This window comes from Pinus tabuliformis, chromosome 3_2, assembly GCF_031772625.1.
Source record: "Pinus tabuliformis cultivar Carrire ecotype Pingquan chromosome 3_2, CPIR1, whole genome shotgun sequence".
In the NCBI taxonomy this organism is placed as follows: Eukaryota; Viridiplantae; Streptophyta; class Pinopsida; order Pinales; family Pinaceae; genus Pinus; species Pinus tabuliformis.
The window spans coordinates 890,092,083-890,107,051 of NC_142302.1; the positions used below are offsets into that span (position 1 = coordinate 890,092,083).

Consider the following 14,969-nt stretch of genomic DNA (forward strand, 5'->3'; position numbering starts at 1 on the left):
TTTTAGCTAGGAGATTGTTGGAAGGTTGGACCAGCTCATCATCAATTTGAATCGGAAAAGGATTGAATTGCAAAAAGCGAAAAACATGGAACTACTGGTCTCATAGACTATTTTTAGTCTCGTGGACCTTAAAATATCATTTCATTTCATTTCATAACTATATGCAAAAATTAAGATTTAGGAGAATTTAATGGATGATAATTGCGTTTGATTTTTTTTTTTTTCAGAATCCGCTTAAACGATGGTAGAAATAGAAGTGTTTGGATAAATCTAAATGTGTCAGCGTGCTAAATGGTCACAAGATGCATCCTCAAAGTATGTGTCTACCATTATTTCCTTGCAAACCTATTCGTAGAGGTCATTCAAACCAGAACGTACTATGTATGAAAATTAAACCACAAATGTTTGATATGACTTCCATCAAATCTATGACATGAATCATGGCTCGTTAAACTAGGTAGTGACTAATAACATTTTAAAATAAATAGTCAATAATGTAACAAATAAATATGAATAAAATAAATAACAAAAAATTTAAAAAAATATTTTTTAAAGTTATACTTTAGAAAACTAGAAAATATTTAATATATTTGACTAAATTACTCAGTGCATAATACCTGGCAGCAGGGACAATAGGCTATTTTATTTTTTTATTAATACTCATGGATTTTCCTAAATGAGTAGCTCCATAATAAGCGTAAAATCGAACAAGTGGTATTCAATAGCAAGCTATTTTACTTTTTAATTAATACTCAGGGTTTTCCCTAAATGAGTAGATTCGTAATAAGATTAACACCTATCTCCTGCCCCACTGGTTTTGGTGCTTGGAAGTTGCCCGGGCACGTGATTCCTCCGAAAATGTCTGTTTTCGAGGATGTGTAGGACGCAAGATCCTGTATGCAGGAGAGCTGAAGCGTAGCCATTCGAATTTCTGTTCTCTTAGATTTAGCAGGTTGGGTTAGGGAAGTTGTGCAGTCCTCCAATGGCTCCTCCAGTTTTGGCGATGGAAAACAAAGAGCCACTGCACAATCGCTCTGGTATTCTTAATCCTCTTTCATGCTGGCTGTTTCTGGTGCCTTTTTTAAAATGCAAGTAAAGCTAAAAAAAAATGGAAAATATCCGTTTGTCATCTGAAATATTTGTGGTTTGAGTGAATAATTTTTTCATCAGCCCTTTTATCTCGCTTCTATTTCGCAGTGTTTCGTTTGCTTTCTGCACATCCCATGTCTGTGTGAGGCATTTAACAGTTCCCTTTCGCATTTTCCCCGACATCTTTGAGTATTCATACAATTCCCGCTTTCTTCCTGATGTGAAGCAGTAGGCATTTTGATATACACGAAATTTGACTGTCTTGCTCGGATGGTTTGGATTTGAAGCGCACATTTTACCTACCCAATCTGCCGGAGACATTGGCATCGTGCTACCCGCTGCTGCACTGCAACTCAGTTACTGAGAAGTAAGTAATTGATCCTCCATCTGACCTCTTTGTTGGGCTAGAGACACCCACTAATGCTGAAGCTCTCTTTGCTACTAACAAGTGCTCCCTCTCTAATCTCTGCGCTGCTGCAACAACTCCTTGCATCTCGCACCGTTGCACACCTCTCTGTGCCATCCTGCATTGGTGCAACACTCCTATGCCTCTTGCACTGTTGCAACTTGCTAGCCTCGCATTGTCTCGGGACTTCGGCACTATAGCTCTCTCTACCGCTCCATCTGCATCCGTCTCTACTCGACTCAGCCAGTCCTGCTACTCCTCTTCGGGGCCCCCGTAGCAAAGTCTAATCCAAGAGGTTGGGTACCTCAAGGATCCTGCCCCTCATCTCTTGTAGTTCGCCTAACTACAACTCTATGTTCCCCCACTTCTTCTCATCATCTGTCAAAACTTCTTTCTCTGCTTGTGCTGGCGCTGCCTTAGTCTCGAAAGACTCTCCTTTACTCTTCTTCCTCGGACACTGGGTCGCATAATGACCCAGCTCCCCACAGTGGAAGCGCTTGATCTTGGAGAGATATTTCTTCTTCCGCTTCTCCTGCTTTTCTTCAGATGTTAGGGCCACATCCTCCTCCTCCTATTTGACCTTGATCCCTTTGCCGCTGCTACCTGTCTTCGATTGCCGTCTGATCTCTTCTTGGCGAAGAGCTGCGCACATCTCGTCCCAAGGACGGAGAGTCCCTTTGCCCAGGATACTCTGGACAAACACTTCCCAATATTCTAAGACAACATTCAGGGCTATCCTCACCATAAGTTCTTGATCTGCTGTCGCTCCTATAACAGTCCACTGGTCTTGGATCTCATTCAGTCCTTCGAGGAAGGTGTCAATCGATTGACCCTTCTTCATCTTATACGACCTCATCTGTTTCTCGAGCAACATTTTTCTCTGCACAGAAGGATGCTGGTACAGTTTCTTGAGAGCCTCCCACATCTCAACTGTCGTTTCCTTCTCGGCTATATGTGGTACCACATGATCCTTGACCCCCTCAAGGATAATGCACTTGGCCCTCGCCATCGCCTTTTCGTACTTGTTGTTATCATTGGGGTTGACTAGGATAGCTATTACCTTCAAGGCGAAGTTTTGGACACGATTCCTGTCAAGCACTGATAAGATTCTGGCCTTCTAGAATGCAAAGTTCGATGCTCCATCCAGTCTATCCTAGTCTCCTACCCTATGTAGTGCCATGACGCTCCTCTACTTCCCTTCTGGAAGTTCTTTGTTCGACTCCTCTGAGTCTCTACTTTCTGTCTGGAAGTTCTCTTCTAGACTCCCTCTGAGTCCTAATTTCCCTCCTGGAAATCCTTCTGCCGCTTGTCGAGATGCCCCCTTTGATTGTCTTGTGTAACTGCACTGCTGATCCAGGTTCCTCGGCTAGAAACCCTCAGTAACAACTCCTCTGGCCTTACTCTGTCAGGGACTGTTCTGACTACAATACCTCACCAGCTCCACTCTGCAATATTTCTGCAGCCTTCTAGGCTCCAGCAACTGCCTCTCTGTGAACTGCGTCAGCCCCTCATTGCCTCATGTTGGCTCTGCATCACCCCATATGGGTTTGCGTCAGCCCTGGGATGCCCTGCGCCGTCCTCTGGCCCTCTCAGTCAGCAACGCTGGCCTCTCTGAGACTCTGTGCAGCTCCCGGCTTCTTCTGCGTGACTCTGGCTAGCTCTGCGTCACACTTCTTGGCTTCTGCGCTGTTAGAAACAACTTCTGTCACCTCGGGATAACTGTTTTTTGCCCGATTGTTCCGCTCGGCTAATGTTTTTTAGTCCTCCTCTGATCTGCAACCTCCCTCTGATACCATGTTGAAGTTTCTAAGTTTACTTAGTTTAGAAACCCTTCATGCACTTTTTCTGATTTATTCCTACCTACTTGTTATTTTTCTTTAACAAGTTATTTACAAAGTAAATATTGAAAATAAACACCAGTGCATGCTCAACATGTTACAGATCAACAACTGAAAGAAACAAGAACAAACACACCACATGACACCATTATTTTTAGACCAATGTTCCCGGAAAAACCCAATGTGGGAAAACCGATGCAACTATCTGAGGGTTTTCTTATTAAACAATATCAAAGTACAATCTGGGTGCCAAAACTGGCTTACCTAATAGAGAATTTTCTTAGCAGCTATACCTCACAGTTTGAGAGAAATCTCTTAGCTGAAACCCTGGAAAACCCTTCCGACAGCTTCTCAGCACAAAACTGCTCTGCAGCCCTAGCGTTTGCCCAATCTGGACTGTGTCAGCCCCTCTTTGTCTCACGCTGGCCCTGCATCAGCCCCAGGAGGCCCTACGTCAGACACACTAGCCTCTTTGGTGCTCTGTGCAGCACTTGGCTGCCTCTGCGTGGCCCTGCGTGAGCCCTTGTTGGCTCTGTGTCCCTCTCCTTGGCTGCTGCGCTGCTCTCCTGACACAATCTCTGCCTTCTCTGTTTTTCTGTACTCAATGCCCTTCAGCTGCTCCCTCGATCACTGATTCTATCTCTCTTAATAAACCCCGCTCTAGAGAATAGAATCACTGATCACTCTGGTGTATTCTCCAAGTGACCCTTAAGCCTCCTCTTATACTTTTCCTATTGACATATCAACGGCTGAGATTAAGTCCCTAATCAACTGCTAAGATTAGATCTGGCTTGATCCATGTCTTTTGGACCACTCTAACACAGATTCATATTAATACACATTAATATTTTATTTTCCCTAAGTTTAGACTTAGGGATTCTATTAAAAATATTAATTATTTTAATATCTCATGATCTGTTTAGAATCTGCCCAAATCCTTTCTGGGTATTGGAGATCTCATGTGCCCCAACCTCTCCATCAAATTTTGTGGCTAGAGCACATCCGATGCTACCCGAAATCAACAAGGCCCACCTTCAAACATACGTCATAACAGATGGTTGAAGGACCACATGGTTGGCTCAGGTGGCAGAGATAATTGCACATCGAGCTATCTGATCGCTGCAAGGGGCTGCTGGCTACCGACTAAAGACCATCTAGGAGAAAATTTTCTCTAATGCATACTACCCACAGGTAGTGGGTAACAGGGCCCACTAAGGGAGTAGAGGCCAACACTTATAAATATCACAAGGAGGATCTCATTTTGGGTCTTTTGTCTATCCTTCTACAAAAATCGAACTCTCTTGGATTTGTTGAGCACAAGAAGAGAAGTGCAGCATAGCACAATGTTATGAATATAATTCACAACAAATAAAATAAATGAAAATAAATGTAAATAATAAATAATCAAAATGATGATTATCTTAAATAGTCATTAGTTAAGTGAAAAGACATGTCTAAAAGACATGCCCAATCATGAAAGGACACCTGCTTAGGTATATAAGTAGGGCCTCATTGTAACATTCAACATCTCTTGTACATTTCATATATTAATAAAATATTATTTAAAAATACATTTGTGTATTTTAACATTAAAAGTCAACAAGCTACAAGTCTTGTTGCTTCAGTGGTATCAGAGCCATGCGAGTCTTTGAACGTTATTCGCCGCACAATATATCGTTAAGTTTTTGCTCTTAATTCATTTAGCAATTAAGTAAAATTCAAGAAAGGTTTTAGCAATTAGAAAAATCATGTGCAAAAGTTACAACATGTCTAAAGAAAAGTTATGCAAAAATCCATAATAAGGAAGATGATAGCGATGGTGAAACGAAACAAGGTGAAGCAGGAGAAGAAGAATTTGATCAGAATGATTATAATGAAAATGAAGATGTAATATATAATGATGAATATGAAAATGATATAGATCAAGATGATGATCCAAATGAAGGTGATGAGGATTATGTAGATAAAGATGGTGATCCAGATAATGGTGATGTTGATGAGGACTATCTTGAGAAACAAGAAAATGAACACTATCATAACAATGAGGGAGATGCTGAAAAAGACATTGATGATGCTTAAGAGGAAAATGTGGAAGAAGAAAAAGAAGAAGACCACAAAGAAGTTCGAGTGAAAGACACTGTTCAGATAATGCTACAACAATTAATGTACCTAATGGCGGCTGTGGAGATTATGGACCTAGACCATCCAACATTTGTGCCCTTCCAAGACCCCTAGTGATACCCATGAACATACCGATGTGTCATCTTCCATGAACACGATGCCTCCAAATCATGACTTCAAGAAGCTGGGAGTGCTTAAGGAAGTAGAGGAGATGGCCCTCCACGCTATGGAACATGCTACAAATCCCAACTCCAGTGGATGGATTCCGCCAATATTCTCGAAATATGTGTTAGAATAGGGATGGAATCTGATCCATAGAATGACCACTAGCACTGGTCGGTGTCAATTGTGCTAGACATTGTGCAGGATTATTCATACAAACGGGGTGCAAGACTCAAAATTGGAAATTCATGGAATCAAGGGTGAACCCAGACATGCTGTTACTGAATGTCGACTTTGTTGATGATGGGAAACAAGGTAGCTTGACGTCTAAAATAATTAAGTTTCCAACCAGAAACACAAAAAATGTAAAACTGTTTATAGCACACTATAAAGATGTGTGCAGAAATGAAGGTTGTCTGCTTCTTTATGACTCATTTATGTTAAATACGGATGCCGACAAGAAAGTGAAAAAACAAAAAGTCGGCACCTGAGGCAACTGTCCCAAGACAAAGGCGCTGCCTTCCCCTTATATCCCCAAAACCTAATACGCCGCTCAGAGTCAGAGAACAACAACAATGCAAATGTTAGAGGTGGAAAAATATTTCCATGTAACAGAAGACAATGCATGCGCTAATCTTCGAGTATGTTCGACTCTTTGAAGGACATTTGCTGCGAACATAACATCGAACGCTGGCCTTATCTTAAGGTTAATACTATAAGATGCAAAATTAAACTATTGAAAGAACAGATGAACAACGTAAATGAAGAAGACAAAAGAGTATCAGAATCAGGATTGCAGCGCTCAGAGACGACGGAATGACTTGGTGGGTAGTGACTGTTTCATACAGGCCGCCATAGCTCCTATTCACCGATGACACCAATGACAACTGTTATTACAGCCTCACCATCGACATATGGTTTCTCCAGATCAACACCCCTGTCCGTCCCTCCATCGTCTGCCGCCATCCTTCACTTGTCCCCGACATCGCTCTGCAGTGGCCCGAACACACTCTGCCCTCGTCCTCGACTCATTCCACGCTGTGCTCAACCTTCCGCCCTATCCTCACGTCCCTGCCACTGCTCGACTTCGTTAGTTATCAACCTGGTAACTGTGTCACCTTCTCACAACAGACAAGCAAGCCACGTCAACCACTGGTCCCTCATTGGTCACCTGCTGGTCTCTCCGCTCCTCATCGAGCTGCGTCAACCCACGACTGTAAACTCCCAACAGCTCCTCCTCCTCGACAACCTTCGAACCTTTGTGACATTTAAACGTGGTCCAGCCGTCATGAATTTTTTGTGGGTAATTGATCACGTTTCTCTTTCGACTTATATTTATGTTAACACATAATTAATACATACTATATTATATATATTAATTTAAATAAATAAGTAATTAATTATTATTTAAAAATTAAATAAAATTTAATAATAATAATAATATTATTATTAATATTATTTTTATTATTTAATTAAAAAAAATAAAATTATTATTTAATAGAAAAAATCCCAATTCCAAGGGAATATTACTGACGAGCTTTACATGTCGAGATGATTGATGAATTATACATATCAAGATGACAAACACAAAGTGAACAAATTTTCAGCAATTAAGCTTTGAGGACAAAGCTTTTCGAAGAAAGGGGCAATGTTATGAATATAATTCATAACAAATAAAATAAATAAAAATAAATGTAAATAATAAATAATCAAAATGATGACTATCTTAAATAGTCATTAGTTAAGTGAAAAGGCATGTCTAAAAGACATGCTCAATCATGAAAGGACACTTGCCTAGGTATATATTAGGGCCTCATTGTAACATTCAACATCTCTTGTACATTTCATATTTTAATAAAATATTATTTAAAATACATTTGTGTATTTTAACATTAAAAGTCAACAAGCTACAAGTCTTGTTGCTTCACGCAAGAATTCCAAGCGGAAATTCCACCTCCATTTCAAAGAACTTTGAGTGTCTCCCTAGTGAGGGAATTTGGAGTCCAATTCAAGGGTCCTCTTGAGCATATTGTAGAGGTCTTCACTTAGACCTGTGTGTTGCTAGGGCGTAGAAGGCAATTCACACTAGTCATTTTTAGCAGATACAGTTGGTGTGAGGTTCCAGGGTTTTGTGGAGTCATTTGTCATAGTTGAGGTCGGAGTTTTCTGGTGATTTGCAAGGCTGAGATTGAGGGGATCTCTTGGGCCAAATTTCTCTCATTTTGTAGTGCATAGGCCTCATTGGCTGAAGCTTGCGCAAAATGTGAAATTTTTTGAATCTAATACATCAAAAACCCCTACTGCAATATCTGGTTTATTATATCCTACTTGTAATTTACATTAACAAGTTATTTAATAATATAAACATCAAAATAAACACAATTGCAGCCTTCATGAACATACAGATCAACGACTGAAATAAACTGAGACAACACAAGGGACACTGTTATTTTTGGACAATCGTCCTCGGAAAAACCCAATGTGGGAAAACCAGTGCAGCATATAGAGGGTTTTATTATTAAGCAGATTCTGAATACAACTAGGGTACCAGAAATGGCTCACCCTTCAGAGAATATCCTTGGCAACAATACCTCTATCCAGAGACAGATATTCCAACTGATTAGCAACCGGATGAACGATCCCACAACAACTCTGGCTGTTCCTTGTGCTGGACAGCGAAAGCTGCTCCACGCACTCTTTGGAACTGCGTCACCCTCTTAGGGACTGCTTCACCCTCTCTGGTTCTGTGTTAGCCAATCAGCGCTCAGTCTGTCCCACTGGATCACCTCTGCGCAACCTCTTAAGCCCTCTTAAGCCCTCTGCATCAAATGCGTCAGCCTCTACGACCTTTGCATCAGCCTCTTTGGCCCTCTGCGTCCTCTGCACTGGCCTCCTCAGCCTCTGCATCAACCCTTGCTGCCTTTGTGTCAGCCCTCCAAGATTCTGCACTGCCTCTTCTGGCACTCTGCTGCCTCTCTGATATGTATTCCTCGGCCTCCTGTTGAGCTGCCCCTCACTGCAACTGATCACTTGTTCGATTTCCTCAGCAAACCTCGACCCAGAAAAATCGAACTGACTGATCTCTCAAGTTTCTTGGTGTATCTCCAACTGACCCTCAAGCCTCCTCTTATACTTTTCCTGTTGACAATTCAACGGTCGAGATTAAGTTCCTAATCAACGACTAAGATTAGATTTGGCTTGATCCTCGTTATTTAGAACTTTCTCACTCATTTTATATTAATATACATTAATATTTTAATTTTTCTAAGTTTAGACTTAGGAACCCCATTAAAAATATTAATTATTTTAATATCTCTCCATTCGGGTGGAATTTCCCCAAATGATTTCTGGTCTTGGAGATCTCATGTGCCTTAGCCTCTTCACCAATTTTCATGGCTAGAGCACATACAAAAAATAAACACTCCCTCTTAGCGAGGAATGTGCTCTAGTAATGCTTCCCCACAGAAACATCACACTGATCTTCCGCATCGATACCTGTGTTGATGCTTGGCCTGCTGCCTCACATTCTCTGCACTGCTGCTCCCTATACTGCTGCCCATGACACTGCCACTGCCACTGCTACATCTGTATTGCAACTTCCTCTCAATATGCTGCTCATGCTGCCCCTAACACTGCCACTGCTAACTACTGCACTGTAGGTTAGTTACCGAGAAGTAAGTAACTAACGTCTCCCAAATACTGACATCCCTGTCTGTCTGGAAGCCTTGTGATGCTGAAGCTACCACTGTTGCTATCCTGTGCTCCCTCTGTTGCCGCTGTGTTGCTGCAAACACCTCTGCAACCTCCACTGCGCTGCCTCAGATTTCTACACTCAAGCACTGCCTCGTCGCTTTATCACACCTTGCTCCACCCAACACTTGTCATTATGCTACTGTCATTAAGGGCTCCCGTAGCCGGATGTGATCCAAGAGTTTGGGCACCTCAAGGATCCTGCCCCTGGCATGTAGTCCTCTTGACTACAATTTGATGTCTCCCCACCTCTTCTCTAGAGGCGCATGAGCACTCATGGTACAATCGTCATTAGTCTTGACTTCTTTCTCCGCCTTAGCTGGAGCTGCCTTTGAATTGGAAGCTTCTCCCTTGCTTTTCTTCCTGGGGCACTGAGATGCATAATGTCCCAGCTCCCCACAGTTGAAGCACTTGACCTTGGAGATGTCCTTTTTCTTCCTCTTCCCTTGCTGTCTCGCAGATGCTAGAGCCGCATCCTCCTCCTCTTCTTTCTTGACTCAAACTCCCTTACCACTACTCCTAACCTTGGTCACCCTTCTGATCTCTTTCCGTCGAAGAGCTGCCCACATCTCCTCCCAACTGAGGAGAGTCGCTTTGCCCAAGATGCTTTGGACAAATGTCTCCCAGTCCTCAGAGGCTGCATTCAAAGTAGTCCTGACCATAAACTCTGGATTCGGTGTAGACCCCACGCAAGTAAGTTGGTCCCAAATTTCTTGCAACCTGAGGAGGAAGGGATCTATCTCCTCTCCCTTTTGCATCTGATATGACCTCAACTGATTCTCTAATAACATCTTCCGCTGCACGGAAGAGCCCTGGTGTAAGGTGGTCGACGTCTGCCACATCTCATTTGCTGTGTTCTTCTCAGCAATATGTGGTATGACATGATCTTTGACCCCAACAAGGATCATGCATTTCGTCTTCGCCATAGCGTCCTTATACTTCTCATTAGCATTCGGGTCAACTGGAACAACTATGTTGATTTGGGGTAGCATCGGATGTGCTTTAGCCACAAAAGTTGGTGGTGAGGCTGAAGCACATGAGGTCTCCAATACCCAGAAATGGTTTGGGTAGATTCTAAACAGTTTGGGAGATATTAAAATAATTAATATTTTTAATGGAGTCCCTAAGTCTAAACTTATGGAAAATAAAATATTAATGTGAATTAATATAAAACTGTGTTAGAAGGGTCCAAAAGTTATGGATCAAGCCAAAGTTAATCTTAGCCGTAGATTAGGGACTTAATCTCGGTCGTTGAATTGTCAACGAGAAAAGTATAAGAGGAGGCTTGAGAGTCAGTTGGAGAACACACCGAGTTGATCAAGAATTCGATTTTCTGGGGCAGGGCTTGCTGAGCAAATCGAAGGAGTGATTAGAATTGCAACTGGGGGGCACTAAATACAGTAGCAGAGAGGCAGAGAGGGTACCGGGAGCATCAGCACAGAAGCCGGGGAGAGGGACATAGAGCTAGCCAGAGACCACGCAGAGGCAGCGAGGGGCTGTGTAGTGCCAGAGAGAGCCAGCGTGGGTGACACAGAGGCTCGCTGGGCGAGTTGTGGTGACGCTGGGCCAGAGAGGCTGACGCTGGGTGAGTTGGGGTGATGCAGGGCCAGAGAGGCTGACGCAGTCCCTAAAGGCAGACGCTAGAGTTTTCGTGGGGTAGATTGGAGCTGAGAGCTGTGGGTTTGTTCATCTGGGGTTTTAGCCGGAATATCTATCCTGACTGAGAGGTACTACTGCCGAGATCATTCTCTGTTGGGTGAGCCGGTTTGGCTCCTAGATTGTATTCTGAAACTGCTTAATAATAATACCCTCAGATAACTGCATCGGTTTTCCCGCATTGGGTTTTTTCGGGGACATTAGTCCAAAAACAACGGTGTCACTTGTGTGCTTGTTTTTCCTTCAGTTGATGATCTGTAATGTGTTGAGCATGTACTTGTATTTATTTTCAGTATTTACATGATAAATAACTTGTTAATTAAATAGAACAAGTACGCAAAAATAAATCAGAAAGTACATGAAGCGTTTCTAACAATTAGACTTAGAAATTCCAACAAGCTATGGTTTTCAAGGCATAGTCCTTGATGCGATGTTTATCCAGGATTTCCAGGATCCTGGTCTTCCAGATGACAAAATTGGAAGCACCGTCCAATCTTTCTTGATTCCTCAATCCATTTACTGCCATCTTTGCTCCTCTTCTAGACTCCCTCTAAATCACGACTTCCCTCCTGGAAAACCTCCTGCCAACTGTCGAATCACTCCTCTCCAATCCTCCTTTGCTGTTGCAACTCGGATCTGGAAATCCGTCGAGGTAGTGCTTCCCTCTACCTTGGTTCTGTCTCCTTAGACACTATTCTATATCGATAGAAAAAACGCTCCACCAACTCTTCAAATCACATTCTGCACAGCTCCCTTAGCCTCGACAACTGAAGAATCTAAGCCCTTAAGGCTCTACGCAATCACGACGAAGGTTGAATCTGCCCCTCTGGACAACTGCGTCAATCCTACCTGGATGAGAAGGATGGTGTGGCTTTGCGTGAGCCTCTTCTGCCTCTCTCTGCCTCTGCGCTGGCCCTTCCCTTGGCGCGAAATGCAGACGTAGCCTTTGCGTGAGCATCTGCATCACCCTCTAAGCACTGCGTCACCTCTTTTCTTGCCGCTTCAGCTTCGGAACAACGCTGTCTCTCGGGACAACTGCTTCTGCTGCAAATTTTCCAGATTTCTTCTGCTGGCATTTTCAGTCCTCCTGTGATCTACAATCGCTTTGATACCATGTGAAAATTTCTGAATCTAACACATCAGAAACCCCTACTACAATATTTGGTTTATTATCTCCTACTTGTTATTTACATTAACAAGTTATTTAGTAATATAAACATCAAAATAAACACAATTGTAGCCTTCACAAACATATAGATCAACAACTGAAATAAACTGAGACAATACAAGGGACACCGTTATTTTTGGACAATCGTCCCCGGAAAAACCCAATGTGGGAAAACCAGTGCAACAGATAGAGGGTTTTTATTATTAAGCAGATTCTAAATACAACTAGGGTGCCAGAAATGGCTCACCCTTCAAAGAATATCCTTGGCAGCAATACCTCTATCCGGAGACAAATATTCAGGGTGATCAACAACCGGTTGAATGATCCCACAACAACTCTGGCTGTTCCTTGTGTTGGACAGCGAAAGCTGCTCCATGCACTCTCTGAAACTGTGTCACCCTATTAGGGACTGCTTCACCCTCTCTGCTGCGTCAGCCAATCAACTCTCAGTTTGTCCCCCTGGATCACCTCAGCATAGCCTCTGAAGCCCTCTGCATCAACAACCTCAACCTCTACGGCCTCTGCGTCAGCCTCTTTGGCCCTCTGCGTCCTCTGCGCTAGCCTCCTCAGCCTCTGCGTCAACCCTTGCTGCCTTTGCGTTAGCCCTCCAAGGCTTTGCGCTGCCTCATCCGACACTTTGTTGCCTCTCTGATATGTATTCTTCGACCTCCTGCCGAGTTGCCCCTCATTGCAACTGATCACTTGTTCGATTTCCTTAGCAAATCACGCCCCCAAAAAATCAAACTGACTGATCTCTCAAGTTTCTTGGTATATCTCCAACTGACCCACAAGCCTCCTCTTATACTTTTCTTGTTGACGATTCAACGACCGAGATTAAGTCCCTAATCAATGGCTAAGATTAGATTTTGCTTGATCCTCTTTATTTAGAACTTTCTCACCTAGTTTATATTAATATACATTAATATTTTAATTTTCGTAAGTTTAGACTTAGGGTCTCATTAAAAATATAATATCTCTCCATCTAGGTGGAATTTCCCTAAACGATTTTTGGGTCTTGGAGATCTCATGTGCCTTAGCTTCTCCACCAATTTTCATGGCTAAAGCACATCTGATGCTACCGAAAATCAACACAAAAGAGAGGGACAACTAATTTCCGAGAGAAGTTGGGCTAGAGAGAAAGCCAACTTCTAGAGGAGGTTTGGTGGCAGTCCGACAATGGATGTGGGGCAGAGCTGAGCGACATTCTCAACAGTGCGCAAGGTTACTAGGAAGAGCCATTCACACATTTTGGGGTCATTCGGGTCAGCCAGAATTAGATCTATTGTCGCCTAAGATGCACACCTAGATTAATGTGGGAAAAATCCCAACCCCACAAGGTGTGGTCTTAAAGGCGCAACGCTCAGAGAAGGGGCTATCACCTATTCCCAACTCTCTCTGTTTAGGTTCTGTCCTAGCTAAACCAAGGGGGGTGGTTCCTAAGAATATCTAAAGGAAAACTTGGTAAGGGTGACAAGGTTTAGGAGATTATAGGCAAGCCAACCACCATTCAATGTAACTTGATTATAGAGATTTATTAGTAAGATAAATATTCATGAACATATCAATAAGATAGATTCAATGAAATCACAAGATATCTAGCAAGATAATGTAGGAGAGATCAATGCCTTTAGAGGTAACTTGCAAGAAACAATATGCTCAATAAGAAATTATGATACTTGTGACTAAAAAATGATTTTCAAGCTACAAGAAGAGTAGTGCTGCAAGACACGCGCTAGTGATTTAAAGCCACAATTGATTATAAACAATTTAGAGATATGAGCAACAAGATTTCAAAATAAGATTTGCAAGAGAAGAAAGCTTAGCCTCAATATGACACAATCAACATAAATTTGAAATAAACTAGTACAAGGATACTAAATGGAAACTTGCAAGTAAATAATTAGCTCACAATCCAAATTGTACAATAACCAATTGAATGCAAAATGAGAAAATGTTATTAGTGAGTGTGTGAGATCAAGTGGTCTTTGGTAAATTTTAATTAAATGCCTAGTCTGAAGTTTGACCTCCCCTCAATTCCTTCAACTTGGTAAGGATTAACGGGTAGTTGCAAGAAGTGCTAGTTGAGAAGGCTAAGGCCTCATTAACGATACCCCCCTAGGACTTCAGTACAACCCAATGTGCCTTCATTCCTACAAGGGACTCGACCACAAGAGAATTGCGAGGTCACATATTTTAACCTTTGGTCGAAACTCAAATATTTTAGGAAATTGAATGAAAGCTAGGGAAGTTTGTCCTAAATTTCTATCAACCAAGCTTATTCTTGGAGGTAAATTTTAGAAATGCAAACTAGATCTAAAATGAAACTGAGATAAAACGGTTAATTGCTTCAAGTGAGATACAATTAGAATTAGATGCTTCAAAAGTGAAATACCTTAAGATCTATCAATAGCAAGATACCATTCCACTTATATGATCAAATTAACAAATAGCACTTTGAGCACAAATTATGATATTAACATGAGATTATATTATGCCAATGATCAATGAAGCAAATGAAAATCTCCTAATGAAACAAAGCGAATTAAAATTACTTCAATAGAGATGCCAATTAGATCAAATTACTCCATTAGCAAATTCAATCAAGTAGCCAATGAATTTATTCAATGAGCACAAGAGAATTAGATCAAGATAAATGATTGGAGCTACCTACCAAATAAGATTAGATCTAGATCTAGAAATGCCAATGTAACTAGAATAAGAAAACTAATCTAACATATGCAAAGTGAAACAAGTTAGTTATTAGATCTAATGCCTAAGC

The 14,969-nt window shown here is 41.9% G+C and overlaps 1 protein-coding gene across 1 annotated transcript in view; it reads left to right on the forward strand.

The window, feature by feature from the left end:
- The first annotated feature begins 729 nt into the window (after positions 1–729).
- The window catches only part of SAMC1 (S-adenosylmethionine carrier 1), a 317,141-nt gene continuing 302,901 nt past the window's right edge, over positions 730–14,969 (forward strand). Inside the window, exon 1 of the mRNA XM_089418748.1 lies at positions 730–1,037. Within this exon, the coding sequence (XP_089274874.1) occupies positions 983–1,037 (55 nt within the window). The 5' untranslated portion in view covers positions 730–982. The remainder of the gene's footprint in view (positions 1,038–14,969) is intronic.